The following is a 20570-nucleotide window of genomic DNA, read 5'->3' as shown; positions in this document are numbered from 1 at the left end:
TTCATGTAATGTGCATATTGATGCATCAATAATTATTACCAATACTATAATATTTATGACTCTAAAATGGGCTGTCCTGCGTAATGAGAACTTTCAGTTTTAGTACTTAAGGTAAATTTGATGTGAACAAAAATTTTGTATGCAGCACTTTTACGAGTGTTTCTACACTGTGGTATTACTAATTTTACTGAAGTAAATGATCTGAATACTTCTCCTGCCCATAGGTTAGTGCTTATTAATAAACATTATACTCTCACATACAGTTATTTCAGCCCCTGCCCCCCGGTCCTTTTGCTCCATCCACCCACATGCAGCATGTTAACCATTGTCAGTCAGAGCACACCATCAAGCTGCAGCTGCATGTATGTAAACTCACTATTGTAGCTGGCACTCCAAGGCTGATACCCATAATAGCCGGTGATTCTCAATATCCGCTCCTCTATGGACGCGCTGTTGATGTCCTCAACTGAGCGGGAGGACTTGAGGTCCTCTTTGATGGCCTCGTCCACCACCAGGTACTTGAGCTGTCTGAGCTGAGGGCTGATGTCCGAAAGCCTTCTGGGGCTCACGTCGGGCGACTTGCGCATCCCGCTGGGAAGAGAGAACAAGGGGTGGCTGTTTTATAAGACAAAGAGAGAGCGCTTGGCAAAGAATAAGGAAAGCCAGTAAACCTTGTATACGCCCGGACAAGACAAGAGTCCTTCTTGGCTAAACCAGGGAAGTCACTGCTGCATGTTCCGCAGAGACCGGCGTGAGGGGCCCCTGCAGCTCCTCTCTTGTACAGTACAGAAATCATCATCCTTCACTGGCCCTGCGTCCGCACCACAGCAGCGGGGAAGACACTAAGCGAAAGTGACTGGTCCTGCAACTGTTGTATACTATGCACTGTGCAACTCCTATTATAGCCTTATAGGAATTTGAAACTAATGAATCGATCATGAGTGGTTTGTGGAGACGGAGAGGGAGCACTTCTGACAGCTCCGGGCTTCATGTATAGGCAGTGGAGCATACAGCTTACCACACAGCGTCAAACAGCCTATCAGAACTATCTCTGTAGCATGCAGAGGAGATAAATGCTGGTTGCTTTGAGTCCAGCAGGTGAGATCAAACGAATATAGCTTTTAATATTGCACCAATAAAGCTCTGTAGAAGGCTATACCTGACAAAGTGGCACAGTGGTGACCTGACAGCCTCTGAGCTGTTATGAAACCGTCAACATGCACGCAAACCACGATTTACTGACCCAATCAGAGCACATCGGCGCGTAAAATCCCCCACTGTGTTGCCATATCCTAATCATAGTTCGCATAATGTTTTGCAATCTGACTCACAACAATTACTGTTGTGCAATAACCCTCAATTAAATTTAAAACAGAAAACACATTCACGGACAATCACACTTGGACCTCCCAGCTTGACTGAATATGTTAACACTTCTCCTCAATAAAGTCAATTTACTTTATCGTCACCTGTGAAACCAAGTGCGCAACAGGTGCGGCCTGTCGCTTGTCGGCATTTGAAAAAGTTTAAATGTCTTACATCATCGGCATCAAAGTAGTAGGAGGTCCAAGGTAGCACATGCAGTCCCGGTGGGGCCGTCCGACCCGGTCCCACACGGTGCCCTCTCCATCACCGTACATCCTCAAGGCCACTGAGCAGGGCAGCTACTGGAAATGCTCTAAATCCTCATCCAAGCTGACGGGGAGACAAGTACCATGGTCCGACTCCTTCTCACCACCACTAACATATGCCTATCCACTACAGTGCACGCTGTTTCAACGTTAAAAGGATGCGCTCTGCTCTGGATGCTGCTGGGTCCTGCAGGCACTGCAACAGCGCCATCTACCGGATTCACCGGGATTATCCGCGCCTCTGGAGTACAGAGGATGAATTGTAGCAGCTGCAGTCCTTTTTAACTTGGAGTAGCTGCAACAGCACCTTAGAACATTGGCCCCAAACGTTATATGCAAGGTCATGCAAATACATACACAAGAATTCCAACAGTTAATCTCTATGATCTCTCTATAATATAAAACTGAATTTGCTGTCGGTCTCGGGGCCCACAGGGACCCATAGTGGTTCTTTACTGTCAATCTGCACATATCTGCGCCTCGATTGACTCGACTCTCCATTGTAGCTGATCTAAAATGTCAGAAAATGTATTTTTCAGTGGCTCTTTGCCTCAAAACGTCAAATCCGTAATTAGTAAAGCTCATGCCAATCAGCAGCAGTCATACTTTACAAATGCGCTCTTTTTGGTGCTTTCCCCTCAAACTGTCATAATCAGACAGGCACAGCAAGTCTGCTTGGCTCAGATTAAAAAAAAAAACAAAAAAAACAAAAAACATAACCCTACACTGAAGTGTGAAGTAGGTGTTTTATTTTTAATTTGACAGGGCCAATTACCTGTGGCTCTGAGCAGTATTGGGTGTTCTGGATGTTATTTAAAAGACTATCAAGCAAAAAAAAAAAAAGTGGATGGGAACCTAAGGCAGAGGAACAAATGTTCAATTATCTTGATGATATTAGCATCTGTCAAACAATAAAGCCCCTGCACATGTCTTGTGAAATCATTACATTTGAGAACATTTTCTGTCAATGCAGCAATCATAATAAAAGGAAAGACAGAAAAGCTGTTTTCCTGGTAGCTTTATTCTTGATACTTTTCATTTATCTGTGCTGCGTGGATGTGAAAGAATGATTCTCTGCTTTTATCCTGCAGAATATCACAGGAATACCGACAGTCCAGGCTGTTTGCAGACAACTTTTTGCAGTAATTATCACTATAGATTTTTCAACAATCCACAGGCCACAGGGGTCTCCTTTGGTCTATTTTTCATAGTCTACTTCATCACCAGTATTTCAAGTTTGTATTTCACATGTCTGGGTGAGCAAAGGTAGAAATGAAACAGTAGAAATTGTTGTTTCTGTTCGATACCACAGAATCAAAGACAATTACAGGGATTTGATTGCATCCAATCAGAGTTATGCCTCCAGTAATGGTGTAATTATGTTCACTGGTGGTGATTATATCGACTTGGAAATTAAAATCAAGTGACTGTCTTTGTCTCTTGCGTTCAGAAGTGTGAGATGTGCAACAATAAAAGTACAAGTAGCAGATTTTCCATGCTCTCTCAGCTAAAAAAGTGAATCCTGTCCTGAATTCAAATGTGTGAATTTTGTTGCATGGGAAAATTCCCCCTAACACTTAAGGCTGAAGGAGATACATTTCATGCTCATTTTGGATTAAGTTTGGCAAAGTTTAGATGAAATCTTGTCTTCTGTGCATAGACAAACCTGAGCAGTGCATGCAGTTCCAACTATGAGGATGACTGGAGATCTACCTTGTATGAATGGGGTAATGTCGCCCATAGGTCCCAGGTCTGTGGTCCACTCGCTGCATTGCGTCGGCATTCTGTGAGCTCCTGACTGCGGACAGCAGCACAAATACACCGACTGTTTTTTGAAGACAGGTTTTTGCATCGATCAATGACCAGCCACAGCGCCCAGTCCACACAACCGAGGGGTTGGGGGGGGGGGGGGGGGCAGTGAGTAGGGACCTGTGCTTACTCGAGCAAAAAAGTGGAGTCTAGTCATCAATAAGCGGGTCAACACCTCCCATCGACAGGCTCAGGGAGGAGAGGATCAGGTTCATCTTGCATAATGCACCTCTCAACTTCACAGCTCAGCCAAAGCCAAATCAATTCTCACTGTTCGACCTTCTGCTTTGCCAAAACCGAAAGAATGTGGACATTTTTCCCATGAGACACAGCCCATAAGTGTCAGAACAGTTGATATAAAAAGGAGTACTGATATATTCAAGTCATCCGCTGCCATCCAGTTCACCATCTTCCACTTCAGCAGTCCTCTAATAGCGATTTAATTGGCGCCCTCATCTACAGGGCACTGCACTCCTTTCTAAATATGGATCAGTGATGAAGTGGGAGCCAAAGCTCAAGGCCAAGATAAAACGAACACAGTGGGAATGATCCAAATTTTGCTTCACACGCATGAAGCTGACAAAGATAATACTGGCCAGTTATTAAAGTATTCTAATGATCAATTCATCTATAAAACAAGGTTTATTGGAGCCTTTTCACAGCAGGCATTTTCAATTGTAGTAACACGAAAAGGTTAACAATGACTCCTCTCCGCTGCATCATTCCAGTGAGCCAGCACGCACCGTATTTGGGTCCTGGAACTGATTCACCTCAATACTATGCAGCCATCATTAAACTGCATCTGTGCTTTTACTGTTAAAAACTGCTTTTGTGAAAAAGGTTTATCGACTTTTCTCACAGCAGATATGTTGCCCTGTGAAAACCAGGTGTACAGTTAAGGCTCTGGTATTGTGCATGCTGGCTCACTGACGTTGCTAACAGTGAAATGGTACGGAGCCATCATTAATGCTGTCAGTCACACCTGCGCTTTCCCGCTCATGAGAAAGATGCCAAGAGAAAGGTGGCAGATATATGTCAGGTTTTCTCAAGTTTATCTTATTTGACACGGACATAGCACTCTCATATCCCCTGTTTAAAAGCTTCTATTTATCACTTTTAAAAGAATTCCGCTATATGTGTATTTTTAGTTTTAGTAATAACAATATAATACAAAACTCATGTATTATATTATTATATTCATTTATGCAATGTCTAAAATAAGATACATTATTTGCATTATGTAGGAATTGTAGAACTTAAGAAGAGGTAGTTTTCTTTTTGACAGAAAGAGCACAGCACACAGTTGTCGTGGTAGGAGAATGATTACTGATAACATTAATGATGGAGTCAGCCAGCATGCATAATATCAGGACCCTGAAACTGAAGCTCCTGAAAAGAAATCAGCTGTTGTTCATTTTAGTATCTACACATGCTTCTTCTATTGTGGCGTGACTTCTGTGAAAAAGGCCTATTCACACAAGGCACATTTCTCAAGTGAGCATGACTTTTAATATTGTGAAACACAAAAAATCTAATGAAAATCAGTTTTTCCCCGAACATATGACGGCGCGTACATAGCAAGGCGGTATTTTAAAGGGAGAGAGCTTCAGGTAGTCATGATGAAACGCTGGGTTGAGGATTTCACTCTCCTTCGTCATTGCCACCCCTTTAGCTATTCTCTGTGCACCTCAGTGCTTAGTCAGGAACAAAAGCCAGAATATTTCTCATATCCTCTTGTGTCCAGTTTCATACAATTTAAAAAAAGTATGATGTAAATCCTCTCGCTTCTCCCCGTCAATATTTAATGCACCTCTCAGCCTGGAAACAGTGTGACAGACCTCTGCTGATTGGCCAAAGCAGGAAAAGAGGTGAAACTCTGAGCCAGTAAAAAAGGTCACATTCATCACTGTGCATTTAAGTACTCAGGGGTTTTGCAAACATTTAATTTCTCATTACTCGGCATTTGATTAGAGCCTTTTCACATTTGAATATGCCAGCTTGAGGAGCAATTTATCATTAAAACCCATAGAGACACACATCTATTATCCTGCTGCAGAAGAAGGCGTTATCTGTTGAAATGTTATTTCAGCCAGGAGGAAACATAACCTTTATGGAATCGGCACCCTGTAGTCCCAAGAGCCTCTATGATTTCTTAAGGGTGTATTTGTTATTCAGCTGCCATTATTGGTAAGGTTGACACACAGCTGGAGAGTGGCCAGAATCTCTGTGGATGAGTGGGCCTGCTGATGCTATTATGTGTCAACATCATGAACCAGTTAGCTGCTGAGGCGAGCGGCTCCAGTGGGGAGCAAAGATTGGCATCTTCTGTCGTCTTTTCTGGCCAGCCGTAACTGCCCTGATTTCTATTCTTAATAATCACTTTTTAGTTTTGCTGAGAAATGAAAACAAGGCAAAAATGTATGATGAAAGCGGCAAATGTCTCCATACATAGTCCCTTCTCTGCTGTGCTGCTATTAATATGAAAAGACACCTCTGGAATAGCAGATAAATGACAATTCACCAGTGGTTTTCAGCTGAAGTCGTCAGTTCACACAGAAGGAGTTATGGAAAATGTTTTTCATTAACACGTCAATGATAAACTATGCTGTGCTTACAGCCATCAAATAAATGTAATCAGTGATTGAACCGGGGTCCCTCCCACCACTTTTGACACAGTCATATTGTTATTATAAAAAGAGCGTGTTTTTCTGCATTGTGCAGCTCTTTACTTCTTTCCCACACACATACTTGCATGCCATATCAAAGCATTAGTCCTTAACTAGATTTAAAGGTCAATCCACCGCTCTTTGCATGTAAATCGTCCTTAGACAATGTGCACCTCTACGGCCAATAAATGTCTGTTTTTGCATTTTAGTTGGTCACTAATTGGTCACCCCGTGTTGGCTGTCCAGTTCCTGAAGGTTGCTTGACATTCACCGCTTGAAACAAGCAATTGCTTCTTTTGAATATTTATGGCCAATTATTTTCCTTGAGTCGTGGGGTGGAAGACTTGTTGAGGACCAGATCTCGCAAATCAGGCCATTTTGAGGTTACTGTAATGGCAGTCCGATAGTGTTAGATAACTGGCATGGCAATTAAAACCAGCCAGTATTGCTCCTTTGTGTGTTTATGATGTGATGGAAACTGTGTTGGTCTGTGGCTATTTGCCTTTTGTCATCCAATTAGCGGCCACAACATTTTTCTCAGCATTTTCACACGCTTGCTGAGCTGGTTATCAAACTCAGATCTGACTAAGTCGGCTGTCAGCTTTAGTGGGATGACAGAGCGGGAGAGACAGAAAACTGTGCACCGTGCTCTTGCATTCCCAGGAGCTGCTTCATATATTTCAGCCTGATGATGTTTCAACCTGTGATGGCTTTTGTCAGAAGTCTGAACTCTTGGGAAAACAACAGCACAATGCAGTTTTTTTTTTTCTGTTGCTCTTTTCGTGCATTCATGTTTGTGATCCAAGCATCTAATAAATGTGCAGCATGCGCGTTCATTGTATGAAACATGACAGCTGCGAGTCTTGATGTTCTCAAAACATCACACGCTGCAGAAACGGAGGTTTCACTGCAGAGTGTTTGCAAGAGAGAGAATGCTTGTGGCTGTGGCATCCATCCACCCCTCCTTCCCTTCTCTCCTCTTTTCTTCTTGTCCTGTCAGTTTGTCTCACCGCTTATACATTTATGACAGAGTTAACTAGGGCACAGTGTATGTCCTGCTAAGTGTTTGCTATGTGCATGTCTGTAGATGGTGTATATGCCAAGACAGTAAGACCGCCATGCACTACCACAATCCCCAATGTGCAATCCCATATCTCATTTCAGTGATTCCTTGGGTGCATTAATAATAAAAGTAAATCAGTGTTATTATTTTGAAAACATAATCAACAGTCCGTTTACTCCAGCAAAATAAAAGCATCGTGTTTGCAGCAGCGAATGAGAGCAGTTAGACAGTTGGCAGTGGGGAATGTTTGTGCTTGAGGCCTCATGCATTCCCATAGTCCCAGTGTGTGTGTCAGGATATAAATAGAGCTGCACCACCACCAGAAAGCGGTGCTATAGGGTAGATGTCAGTCGTCGCCTCAGTTCAGCCCAACCCACCCCCTGCCCTGGATGACCCCAGAGTCCTTGGACCACTGGTGCACGAGGAGCCAAAGTTGCAACAATGGACTTGCTGTAAAATCTGACTGATGAAATGTCAAGCATTGCACAATATTCTCCAGGGCGGCTCTGCAGCGTGTGGTACTCTTGGGCTTTGCTGAAGTGAGTGTCTTGCATTATTTTCACATTAATCCAAGTGAAGATGCATCTGGCTTCCTTAAGAAAAGCTTTGCATTCAGCGTAATGATGCTTTTCTCACTTTCAGCATGGAGATAAGAATAACTCCGGATGCAGGATTAAAAATAAAGCTGAATGGTTTTTGTTTTTTTTTTCACGGCTCACGCGCAGGTAGTTTCCTGCGTGCATATGAATGAAGCAAAAAGATCAAATAGCAATATTAATGACGGGAAGCAGTGAGTACATTTCAGTCCGGTGTGTAGCGACTGGCCTGCAGGGGATAGTCCTGTTCAGCCCTGGTACACTCCTGACTGACAGCCGGGCTGCGTCTACTGACAGCTGGACCGCATGTACGTGAGTGTGTGTGTTGGTACAAATTAAAAGTAACTAAAGCAGAGAAGTGTGGGGCAGTGAAAGATGTGATGTCCCAAAGTGTATGTGTGTCTTAGCTGGCCATGTGCCAAAGATATTTTGGTGGAGTCTCTTGAGTCAGCAAATACGATCTCATTCTGCTTGTAAGCACAGACCTTGTTTGTGCATGCAGAGCGTTTAACGTCCAGTCAAAGGATGACATCTACTCTTTTCATTCAAATTTTTTGACATATTTGTGAACAGACATGTAACTCACTCAAAACCAGAACTCACGAACATCATTCATTCTTTAAAATTTAGCAAGCTGCAGATTTGCTACAAGGGCTCACTGTCTGACCAGTTCCACACATGCCAACCTGCGCCACCTGCTGCAAAGCAAAGTAAACAGCAGCAGCAGTGAACGCATGCAAATTCTGAGACGCCAATGCCACCTCTTCCAGGCAAATTAAATAATACATAGCTAATTTTACACTGCCACCTGCAGGCAATGAATGATGTAGCTGTATTTTTTTTTTAGAACTACTGTCTATGTGTTTGGTTTTGTTCATATTTTATAGCTTTAACCTATTAAAGGCGTATCCAGTGTGGCTTTAGCAGGATATATTGCAGAGATGGAAAATAATATTTAAAAGTATGCTTTCATTGGTCCATCATCACCTGAAAATAAGAATCCTCTTCCATGGAGGCCGCCATGTTGTATCACAATGTTTTTACAGTAGCCCAAAACTTGACTCTTTGCAAACAATAACGTATCATGTCATTTTGATGTATCGCATGCACTTTAATGAGAAGATATTTGCTGTTTGCGTTAACTGCGCATGTGGTGGTTGCCTATAGCTTTAATGGGATGAGGGCCATCTGATTAGATTATACTTATATTACGTTTTTGATGAAGCTTAGTATCTTTTGTACCAAAGCAAGGCTGTGATCTGTGAATATTTATATTTTCATAAATGAAGGTGCAGTTTTATGGTGACCGAAGGTACATAATGTACATACTTTAAAGCAAATCTTATTACAGTGACTTGTCATTACGTAAATGAACAGACACAATTGCTATTTAGAGTTGTGCTGTATTATACTGTGCTGACATCTTCAGCAGTTATTTTCGATTACTGTGCACCCCACAGGTAATTGTGTGGGCACAATGTGCATCCAATAAATACTTTGCCAGGAGCTGCTTTCCCCTCATCTTTATTCACGTGGTTAAACTTGATAACATGGATGGCAGCTCAGCGGCTCTGCAGTGAGAGGTGCCTGCATGTCAGAGGTAATTACACTTCTGTTCAATGAGAAATAACAGCTGCTGAATAAAATAAAAGTGCACCAGAAACGTATCCAATTAAACTCACCTTCTTCAGAGACACATGTAGTATTCAGCCTGTGGCCATTAAATACAATATATTCTGTAGTACTGGGATGAACACTGAGCTCGACAAGAATCGGACAATCACACTACACACTTTCATACAGATTTCTTTGTGCCAGATATTGTACATTTACACTAATGTCACTGATAAATACAGCAAATTTTAGAGCTTTCTTGGTCTTCGCAGGTTCTCATCATGATTCAGCATCTTTCAACAGCTAACAATGTCCTCTCTTTTATGAAGGCCCACATCTAATGAGTCTGATGTGCAAATCATTGCTTCTCATGCTCAAATAAGAAAGCATGTGCTGTTAATCACTGGCTGGGATCTCTGTGACCCTGCTGTTCACCTCCAACTTCAATTACTGCTCCTCCGTGATGGAGACAAAGATGTGCTGAACATCAGAGTCCACACCCACGTTTCATATTCAAAGCTGAGACGAACGACTATAATAAAGTATTCAAGCACCAACAATTGATGTGTTTCTTTAAAAATGCTACCCATGACATCAATCACATTCATTTGTTTTGCTCTTCTTTCTCGTTTGATCAAGTGGTTTTGTGTGTTCAAAAGCCTGGCTGAGTGAGTGTGTTCATTTGAAGTACACTTTTATGGTAAATACACGTTATATAATCACACGTGTCGGTGCAGGGTGACAGCTGAAACAGCTGCCAGTGCACCCATGACCTTCCACTGAATCAGCTGGTTTCAGTAACTATTGATAAAATGATTAACAAGAGTCAGATTAAGTAATAACAAACCAACAACTTTATTTAAGATGCACTGATATCTTACAGTTCATGGATTCACTTGTTATGTTGAGACTGACTTTTACATGAAACCTTGGTGCTCCATGGAAATCCTGTAGGACACTATTGGTACTGTAACGCTAAAATACTCAACGGTGCATGTGAATCACAGTACGCACCACGACAACTGAAGAAATATATACAGAAATCAACTGTTCCAAATACTCCGAACATGTTACTTTTATCAGCAGAAATAAATAATGTCAGTGTGCTTCCATTTGTAATCCTTGACACAATGTTTGCTACCTGAACAGAACTAGCACTACCTCACCTGACAGCTCTCACCTTCAGGACAAGCTGCACGTGCATGAAAAGCACAGCTGGAAACTGTAACGCAGAAGGGTCAAAGCCTTGACATCAGTCTATTTTATGTATCTACAAAACAGTGGAATACCTTACAGTAAAACCCAAGCTTGGCAAAATTCAAGTTCTCCATTTTTCTCGGCAGACAATATGAAAGGTATCAATGCGTCACAGTTTACATGAAGGCTTACAGTGGCGGAAAAAAAAAAAAACATGAAATACAATCCCGCTGATCTATTAAATACAATATTTAAGATCAGTGAGTATCTCCGATGAGGACACAGTCGAAGCTAATTTTGCATACGGTCATGACACTTTGCAGCAGCACACCTGTGCGCAAGTAGACTTGTCGCTGCTAAACTAACAGAGCCAGCGGAGCAAGGCGGCACTCTGTTCAGGCCTTGAATCTCACTGCAGCAAACAGCATAAAAAAACAGCACATTCAAGACTTCATACAAGGCTGTGACTGGGTCTTGATGTGGCGATGTAGCAGAGAACGATGAGGTCAGAACTTGGGCTGTGTACAGAGACTGACACAAAGCTGAAATTCTTAAAAAGTAAATATGACAAATAAGTCTGCATGACAGCAGTATGTTACACTGCATGTGTGGGTGTCTATTGGTGCCAGATAACAACAGGAAATGACTAAGTCCATCAACATTTTCCCTCCAGATACAAGAACTTTTAAAAAAGACACAAGAGGAGTGCTGTTGTATAAACTGTGTATATCCACTGGTTTACATTCCATTCATGGAAGGTTATCATTGGTTGGCGAGCAGATTAAAAACGGATGTGCTAGATAGTCAGAACTGGCGTGTTTTAGCTGCACTCTTGCTGCTTTTGAGGTTTCCCGAATGTGTCGTTTTTAGTACAGAATTAAGTTCATTAATTACGAACAAGATTTTGTAAACCTTCGTTTCATATTCAAAAATATACATTTCTACATTCAACTTATGTAAATACAGTGAAGTAGCTTCTGTTCAATGTCTTGCTCTTCTCTTGCTCAGAGCAATAACCAAGCCTTTACAGATCATCCACAATAAAAGTACAGTATTATTTCTCCATTAAAAATATCTCCTGTTTTGAAATCTTTGATGAAATGTTTTCCTTTCAGATAAAAAAACTGTTACTTTTTCTGTACTACTGCCCGGCGCCAGTACATGTGCAAACTGAGCTCTCTTTATTGACAGTAAAATGCAATGGGCCGGCTGGCCCTCTGGGGTTCCCTTTTTAAACTAGGCTAACCTCACTTCCCTTTTCACACAGTCCAGCACACATTAAGCCATTCAGACAAATCAATAAGTTATAGTGCTTCTCATCACAGATGGACAACTTTGAAATACCACTGCAACATGTTAAGAAAATACACACATCTGCACACAACTATGTTCCCTTACAATGAAACATGAAGATGTGGAGCGCAACCAGAATAGTTCACACATTTCTAAAGATGAGCCAACAGTGCTACAAAACACAGACTGTGACACTGCCCTCGTACATGCAGAGTAAACTGTGTCTCCTTGGGAGTTTCTTGAACAATGCCTGTTATTTTGCAAACTTTCATAGTCAAATATGTCACACTCTCAGCCCACCAGTTGTTCATCAAATGTATTTTCTACTCTTTTGGATGCTTTGATCAGGATCTGAAAACTGAAACCTCTCTTTCAGTCAACCCACATGACCCACATTAGAAATGGAAAAACAGGCCCCTGAAACTTTCAAAAAGTTCTCAAAGAAAAATGAACAGGATCCAGTCACCATGAAAACAACCCAACGAAACTTTGATCTGTCTGCAACAAGCACTGCCAGAAAACATGCCATGGTGCATTACAGAATATCCTGTCAAAGCTCCATCTGAAAGAAACATGGAAGCCAGTTCTGAACTCAAATAGTGATAATTACTTGAGTTATTCTGAAGTTTTGGCTACACTTTGGCTCATCTTTAATAGGTGTGTTAATTCTGGATGGTACTGTACTGTACATCTTAAAACATTTACCTGATTATGTACATTCCACGTACCTGTCAAGCATCTTTATTTAGAAGATACACACATGTACTGTATATGTACTATTTTGTTACAGACTACGGAAAATTGTCCTACATTTCAGCTAGATCAGCAAGAGGCCAATTCCTTTCTAAAATGTTCCTAAATATGCAATAAATAATCCAGCTCATAAAGGAGCTTAGCTCCTGTGAGTCATAAATACAGCAGAAGGCTTTTCTTTTATCACTGAGTTTGTCTTTATGGTCGCTGTTAAAACATGAATTTTCTCTCTTGTTCATGCACGTAAATTGAATCTCTGCTGCACAGCACTATAATATTAGGATTGTGGTTTGGTAAACTAGATTGTTTGCTTGATCTGAATAGTTCCAACTAGTTTTACTACTAAAATTTGCAGGGTTGAGCTTTGCAGAATGCCTACAGCTGAGACTGAAGATCTACTCGTTCTATGTATTTATAGTCTTGCATGTATCACCTCCTACTTTCACATTGTCATCCTTCAATAGATGTTTGCTCCGTAGATGTTTTTACTGGATCATAGGGTCATCGTTGGGAGAGACCAGCGTTGAGACACTAACAAACGTATGGGGTTTGTCCTCACTGTGGACTGTGGCTCTTTTGGACACAGTCGTGAAGGACAGGTGGTCGTGCTCCAAAATGGCGAGGCGGTCCTGCGGCTTCTCCTTCTTCAGGTAGAACATCTTCCTCAGCTGCTTCAGTTGCTGCAGCTCACAGAACGTCTCCAGCACCACCAGCATGACTATCAGACCCAGGATCAGGTAGACTGACGGGTCAAACACACAGGCAAGGAAAGAGAAGACAGGAAGTAATTAGGTGCAGTGAGTAGTATTAAACATCACCACATCAAAAACAAACCATGACCATTCTTTTATAACCCTGATAAGAAGTTACTTGTGTTACTTAAGTATGTTTTTAGAACTTAACAGTGAGTTTATGTATGGGACAATTCTACCTGATGTTATTTTAATCATAGCAATTGCTGATGAAATGTTAATGTTGTATTTACAAAGAATAATCTAGGTTATGAATTCTGTAAGCTGCTTTAACGGACAAACACAAATAGTGCATTTCTCCTCTCCTGTCCCAAAACCTGTTGTTTATATACACTGACACAAGAGGGCAGTGGAGTGTGTGCTCACTGAATGGTGAGCTGGGAGGAGAAAAACGGAGGAACAGTTTCAGACGATGATGGAAATCCCCCGTAAAAGTTCGTTGATTAGAGCCAGCAGCAAAACGTTTTTCTTTCACTTCCACTTTTCAGCATCTCTCGCAGCGTGAAAAACCCCTATGAAACCTGCTAGAAACCAAAAGTCTGTCTAGACCGGTGTTATATAAACCGTAACACAGCTGCTGTATTAGCACTGCAACCATTTATACTATAATTAGTAGGAGTATTACAGCATTATCAGGGGTGTGTTAAAATGAGCATCTTTTACTGTATATTTGCATTGAAGCAATGCTGTTTTGTTTGAACTCAGTTAAGAAGTCAACGCCTACATACACAGAGGAGTGCTCTCACCTACATGCAAATCACAAAAGTGGTGACTGCGAATCGCCAAAGGCACTGGCAAACACTTGACACAAATTGTTCATCATCTGTGGCAAACTGTGTTTTAGTTTTGCTGCGTGAACGCTCCAAACATAGCACGGAGAGCTGTAGCGTCACTTCCGATACAGAAGTGTCGTTTTTCATGGAGGAAGCTGTACGAATGTGTCCGGTGTTATTCAAGCAAACAAACGCACTCTGTCACAGCCTTCTCTCCTCCTACAGACTGACACATTGTGCCTGCTGAATGACGTCTCTCTGGCTGGTGCGTACCACACACCCCCACACCCCCACACACACACACACACACACACACACACACACACACGTAGGTGACGGCACACTGCAGTAGAGTTTGGCATTCATGCACACCCACAGCTTGAATTTGAGTTTAAAAGGAAAAGAAAAAAAAAAAACCTGGTCACCATTAGCCCTGGCAGTGCTGCTGACAGCAAGCAGCACAATCACCCAGAAAATGCAATCAATGCCTCGCCGCTCTCTGTCAGCACACAGCAGCTTGAAAATAGCTAAAGTGTGTAAAAGCGAGCAAAACAGCTATCACAACTGAACTCCTTTTAACGAGCTGTGCATTGCTGAGAAGTTGAAAATATTTCCAGCAGAATATACATGTGCTTCCTGTAGTAGCATTTTCTGTGACACTCTGTGTGAGTAGGGCAGGGTATTAACCACTTGTGTATTGATCACTTTTTATCTTTTGCAATAGTGGCCTATTTTTAAATCTATACAGATGATTCAAACTGCATTCGTCAAAGCAGCAAACCAATAAATCTTGTGTCATTTGGTCTAGTTTTGTGTAGATTATAAATTAAAGTGCAATAACTAATTTGTGATTTTAATGTGAGCAAACATGAGATAAAGCCGCTACTGCCATATTAAAAGCTCGAACTGAAACAGGTTTACAGCTGTAAATCAGGGTTAAGCTACGTCTTATCCATCAGTCTATGAAAATCTAAAATTGCTCCAATGAGAAACCAAGTATGGCTGAATCCAACCTGAGTATTTGTAATTTTGAAGCACGGTGTGAGGTTTTTTTTTTCACCTAACTTTTATAGACCCCGCTGATTGTGTAACACCGTGGAAGGTCAAAGATCTCCATCATAAAACCTGCTATGCGTGATATTCTCACACAGGTAAATCATTACAACATCAGTTCGGAGACATTGGGACCATTTAACGTGAACATATTGAGACCATCACTGTACTACTTGTCACACAGTGCAGCACAGTGTGACATATATAGGATTTCTTTTAATGAATTGCTTTATAGCTCAAATAATAATGTTTCCAGTGCAAACAAAGCCAGCAGTAATTTCCTCTTTGCAGCAGGAAGCACTGGAGTTTATGAGAAATAAGGTCAGACTATGAGAAACACAGTCGCTAACAATAAAACTGCTGTGTGCCAGTCATCCCATCCATAATGTCTTCTGGATACTGTAACTTGACCATATAAATGCTGTTTATAATGCTTCACGCAGAAGCATGACAAACACCTCAGTAAAGATGAAAATGGACAGCAAGCTGGATTCATTTGAGACCTCCAAATATGAGGAATCATCAGCACTCACCGGTGATGCCCAATTTGTAGAGCTCCCTGAACTTCTGATTGACAGCCTCTCCAGGTACGTAGTCTCCCAGGCCGATGGTGCTGAGGGAAATGAAGCAGAAGTAAAAGGACTCCAGGAAGTTCCAGTTCTCCTCCAGCTCTGAGAAGATGGCAGCAGGGATGAGGAAGAAGCAAGAGACGGCCAACATGGCGAGCACCGTGGCATGAATGATGGCCACCAGCGGCTTAGACATGCCCCAGTGCATGTGGATGTACATGATCGGCCTCCGGGTGCTGAACACCATGATCCTTTGCACCACAGCGGTGAGGAAGAGGAGGGTGAAGGGGATGCCGATCATGGAGTAGATAATGCAGAAGGCCTTCCCACCATCCGACAGCGGCGCTGTGTGACCATATCCTGCAGGACGACAATCCGGACAGGAAAAGGCTCAATTACAATGAAGAAAGCTGCAGCTGGAAGAGGTTTCCATGAAAGCAAAACTATTCTATCAAATATTTCAACCATCGCATACAGAGTAGAATAGTATTATGGTAAATACTACTCTATTAAAGTGTTTTTTTAAGTACACGGCAATAACCACATCTCTGTGCATTTTGTGTGTGACATTAACCTTCATTTTCTTTAATGGAAATTATCATTTCTGCACTTACTGGAACACAACTGCTACTACTCACTGCGACTTTGCTACACTGTCTTTATGCAACCTGTTTCTGGCTTGTTTAAATTTTCTCCACACAGGGTGTGTTGGCTGAGCACACATGCTCCTTTAAGGTGATGCCCTGTTCACACTTTCACTGAGAAATGAAATAACAGGAACAGAGTCATTAATTAAATGAGACTCATTAAACAGAAGAACGGAAGATACATAAAGCACAGGCTCAATTAAAGCAGTTCAGGTGGAGGATGATCTCTGGGAATGGTTATGTCGATGTGAAGGAGGTGCTGCTGCAAAAACCGAACGTGTTTGTGTGAAGTGGACCTAACAAGAGCTCTAAAAATACCCGAACTCACTGACGAGAGTGTGCAAATGAAGAAATAGCACGAGGTTTTGCTTGTGATGTGTTAAAATGTGATGTGTTAAAAATCCCAAGCAATTCACTTTTAACTTCTGCTTAGAAATTCAATACTTCTGCGATGAACAAGGTCAACGTATGGCAGCACACCAATGAGGATCAAAACAAACGCCATCATGGTCTCTCTGTCAGCTCTGTCTGTCGTAACTGCTGAGTAACAAAGGTAAGAGCATATATCCAACTGCAGTTGATTTCAGGTGTTTGATTTATTGTGTTTAATAGGAAAAAAAATGAGGATCAAGTGTCACTGTGATTACTAAAAGCAAAACACGTGAGAGTAAAAACAGAAAACTGCAAAGAGTCAGATCTCTATCTGCTCTAGATGTCTGTCAAGTCTGTTGAGCCAGAAAATGATTTTTTTTTGACACTTAAACAAAAGGTGTTTCCTGCAGCCAGTCAGCCACTGCTGTACACGCTATGTTGAAATCTCACAGATAACTGCTGCCGTGTGGTCAGACTAAAGTTCCCCAGGTATCCTGTGTGACAAGCATCTGCAAGCCGTGTTGCTTTGTGCAGTGTTAGATAACAGAAAACGACTGTTCACAATGTCATGCTAACCTGTCCAAATGCCTCAAGACAACTGTACTCAGTTATTTGTTTAAAGGATTTGCCTAAATTTGAATAAGTGACTGCTTGGGGGGGTGGGGGGATGGAGGGACATGATGATGTTGACATAAACACTGTCACAAGTCTATGTGCTTCTGTCTCTGGCACTTTTGCTTCTGTCTGGAAAACAGTTGCATACTTTGCTCTTGCTTTACAGTACGGGCATGTAAACACATTGTTTTGAACCCCTGACTGATATATTGGGATAAGAAGCATTGTATTCTGAATCAACATGAAGGAAGGGACGTTAAATATGCTTCTGGCACCCAGCAATGATCACAATCTGCATGACACATCTTATTTTCCACCACCTGTCCAGTTACATTCTGTAGACCACAGGTTAGCGTGGCCCAGAAGAGCCTCACCCTGCAAGTCAGACAAAAGGATGTTTTGTTTTTCAGAACAAAGGCCAAAACAAGGCCTACTTCAGACTACAGCTGGTTGAAAGTGTATGTTATAAACATGTATCTTTCGCAGCGCACCTGGTGGGCTGCAGCATCACCTGCCCTACACTGTGACCTCCACACCTACCTGTGGTGGACAGCACGGTGCTCGCAAAGAACAGCGCAGAGGTGAAGTCCCAGTTCCAGTTAGCCGAGGCGTTATTGAGGATGGACACCCCATAATTACTGGCCTCCAGGGCTTTCTTTAGAAACCGCTCGAGGCGCTCCTCGGACAGACATTCGTTTTCCTGGAGGAACTGTTTCTTGACGGCCCTCAGCTCCTGACGCAGGAGGTCTTCGTAAGGCAGCTCGACCGACGAAAAGACGACAGCCCCGAACACGAGATAGAGGAGGTACCCCAACACCAGAGATGCGAAATACCACGTCGATTTGTGACTCTGTATCAACCGCACGCACGAATTGCTGGCTAGAGACTGAAGCATTTTCAATATATCACCTCGGTACTATTATATTAATAGTGAAAATAAGATACCGTTAGTAATGTTACCGCCTCGGGTGTTATCTTGCCGAAATAGAAGCTACGGAATGGAATGCTGTTTCAGACAAAGCTCAAAGGAGGACTCGCTTCCCCCTCCGCCAAACCTGCTGTGACACTTGAGGCTTTCACGTGTAGTCGGAAATGTCGAAGTATACGAAGAGCGGAACTATGTTTTGACCAAAGAAGGCGAGATCCGAAGTTTTAGCCAAGTAATTAGAGGCATCCTGGGTATACAAGTAGGCTGCTGATGTAAGAAGACTTAAAAATAATTTTAACTCCAGAGAAGAACACACATCTCTGCCATTAGTTCCTTACAAACCACCGCTATCTTAGCCGAAAAATAAGCAATTTAGGGCCTGATTTCTAAAAATGTTACTCCTACGCAGCTTTCCTGCCATTTCCTTTTTTATGCTATTTTAGGGGGGGAAAACACCAAGTTAAAGTCTCCTGAATCTGTAGCTACAAATTACCGAGCTTCAAATGGCACGTGAAGGCAGCAGGTGATGTGGCGGCGACAAAGGCCGTGTGACGTCAGAATTTCTCTCCTCCCAGGTGTGTTTCAGTTTCAATTCAGGACCATCGAAAAACGTCAGACGGCCGTTGTTCCGTCCCCCCTCGCCTGTTGCACCTCTGCAAAGACGGCGATTATGAGGGAGAGGGAAGTTGAAACGCCTCGATTCGCAGAATATAAAGCAGGCTGACTGCAGGGAAAGCTGGGGCGTGGAGAGACGGGCGGCCTCAGGAAGAACAGGCCCATCAGGCTGCACATGAAAAACGCTTTAATATGAACTTTGAAAAGAGTGCATGAAATAGGCGTACTCCTGCGGATATCTGGCTCTGACGACAAATTTAACATTTAGAAATGTTGTTGCAGCTGCAGCTAATAGCAGCTTTGACGTGTTATTCTTGATATGCCTATTAGTGTTTTGGCAAGGATTTATTTGTATGCGCTGTGGAATTTTCCTTCATGAAGAGTTGATCCAGAAGGAGATTGATAAGGAAATGAATATGCCGGTATGTTAAATGACATTTTAAAAAGCCATAAAATCAAACGTGTTTTATACAGATTTAGATATATGTAACTGAAATGCTTCTTGGGAAATGAAAAGATGAAGACCAGCACTATTTTTTGTATTTGTTCTTTCGTCTTTTTGTTATGCTCACGTGTAATACATCATTTTGCTCATAAACGAGTACAGTTTGATCAGTCTGATCTAGGCTCACTGGTGATAATCATAGCATCACTTCAGCTTGAAGATAAACATCTCTGATAGTAAATCACAAACTAACTTGCTGTCATGTCATGCCCAAAGCCACGTGCGGTTCATCTGAGAATTGCATTTTGTGATAATTCCTGGTGCGACATTTAAAATCGATTCAGATCAATGAACAAGGCCAAAGTGGGTTTCTGACCTTATTGTTCTTCGGGGTTTCAGAGAATGTAACCATATTTCTCTACTGTTCTGCTAGTCTACAGTTAATAAAGGCTTGACCCCTCGATTTTCCTGTTGTTTTGTGTAACATTGCCTAAATTTGTCACAGAACTACATACTTTGCACTTTCATATTCTTGAATCACAAATCTTTAGTGGGTGCTGTGTAGACTACTGCTGAAGACTGCAGTAAACCTTTGAATATAGGACTATATTAATTTGAGAAGTTCAGTCAGACACACACACATTATGAGCTCCCATTAATTCAAGATGAGTCTGACAATTAATCAGAAACTGCTATTGATGTTTCATTGATGGATGAGTGCAATATGGCAATTGGCATGCATCATAACTCTATTTAATCAAGCTTATTTATTCACTTTTTTGTGCATTTTTTTGTGAACTTGCACATGATTTTAGACACGTCAGTGTAATGACATAAAATATATGTACTGCTCAGACATATTAACACTGGGGCAACTGTCCCAAGACCCAAGACCACCAGGGGCCCCCAGAGCCCCACAATATCAGCTGACATGTTAACAGCCTGTTGTGGTGTGCCTGTTTTACTACCTACTCTCAAGGCCATGTCTTGAAGAGTTACCCTGTGGCAAGATCAGTGTCAAGACCGTTATTTCAGCTGACATTGTGCACTCTCCTAAATTAAGCTGTGTTCATCAGATTACTACATAGCAAATACTGGTTAATGTAATGTTACAGCATAGGATTACCGCATTCAATTCACAGAAGGATAAAAATGGGGGGATTCATAAGGGACCAGCAG

The 20570-nt window shown here is 42.0% G+C and overlaps 2 protein-coding genes across 2 annotated transcripts in view; both read right to left on the bottom strand.

Moving 5' to 3' along the window:
- The window catches only part of slc35f3b (solute carrier family 35 member F3b), a 48043-nt gene extending 46338 nt beyond the window's left edge, over window positions 1–1705 (bottom strand). Inside the window, exons 1-2 of the mRNA XM_076743694.1 lie at window positions 1540–1705; window positions 377–591 (exon numbers count right to left, since the gene is read on the bottom strand). Coding sequence (XP_076599809.1) covers window positions 377–591; window positions 1540–1640 — 316 coding nt within the window. The 5' untranslated portion in view covers window positions 1641–1705. The remainder of the gene's footprint in view (window positions 1–376; window positions 592–1539) is intronic.
- An 8505-nt stretch (window positions 1706–10210) lies between these two features.
- Window positions 10211–18468, bottom strand: kcnk1b (potassium channel, subfamily K, member 1b). Its single transcript, XM_076742990.1, has 3 exons — window positions 17944–18468; window positions 15734–16129; window positions 10211–13364 (listed from the first exon to the last, which is right to left on the bottom strand). The coding sequence occupies exons 1-3, from the start codon at window positions 18296–18298 to the stop codon at window positions 13108–13110; spliced, it is 1008 nt and encodes a 335-aa protein (XP_076599105.1). The 5' UTR covers window positions 18299–18468; the 3' UTR covers window positions 10211–13107.
- Between the last annotated feature and the right edge of the window lie 2102 nt (window positions 18469–20570).

This window comes from Chaetodon auriga, chromosome 11 (genome assembly GCF_051107435.1).
Source record: "Chaetodon auriga isolate fChaAug3 chromosome 11, fChaAug3.hap1, whole genome shotgun sequence".
In the NCBI taxonomy this organism is placed as follows: Eukaryota; Metazoa; Chordata; class Actinopteri; order Chaetodontiformes; family Chaetodontidae; genus Chaetodon; species Chaetodon auriga.
The sequence above is the reverse complement of the archived record's forward strand: the minus strand, read 5'-3'. Positions and strand labels throughout refer to the sequence as shown.

Coding starts and splice junctions, on each gene's coding strand:
- kcnk1b (XM_076742990.1), bottom strand. CDS start 18,298: ATGCTTCAGTCTCTAGCCAGCAATTCGTGCGTGCGGTTGATACAGAGT. Junction 16,130..17,943: donor CACCGTGCTGTCCACCACAG/GTAGGTGTGGAG, acceptor GTCGTCCTGCAG/GATATGGTCACACAGCGCCG. Junction 13,365..15,733: donor CTACAAATTGGGCATCACCG/GTGAGTGCTGAT, acceptor TTGACCCGTCAG/TCTACCTGATCCTGGGTCTG.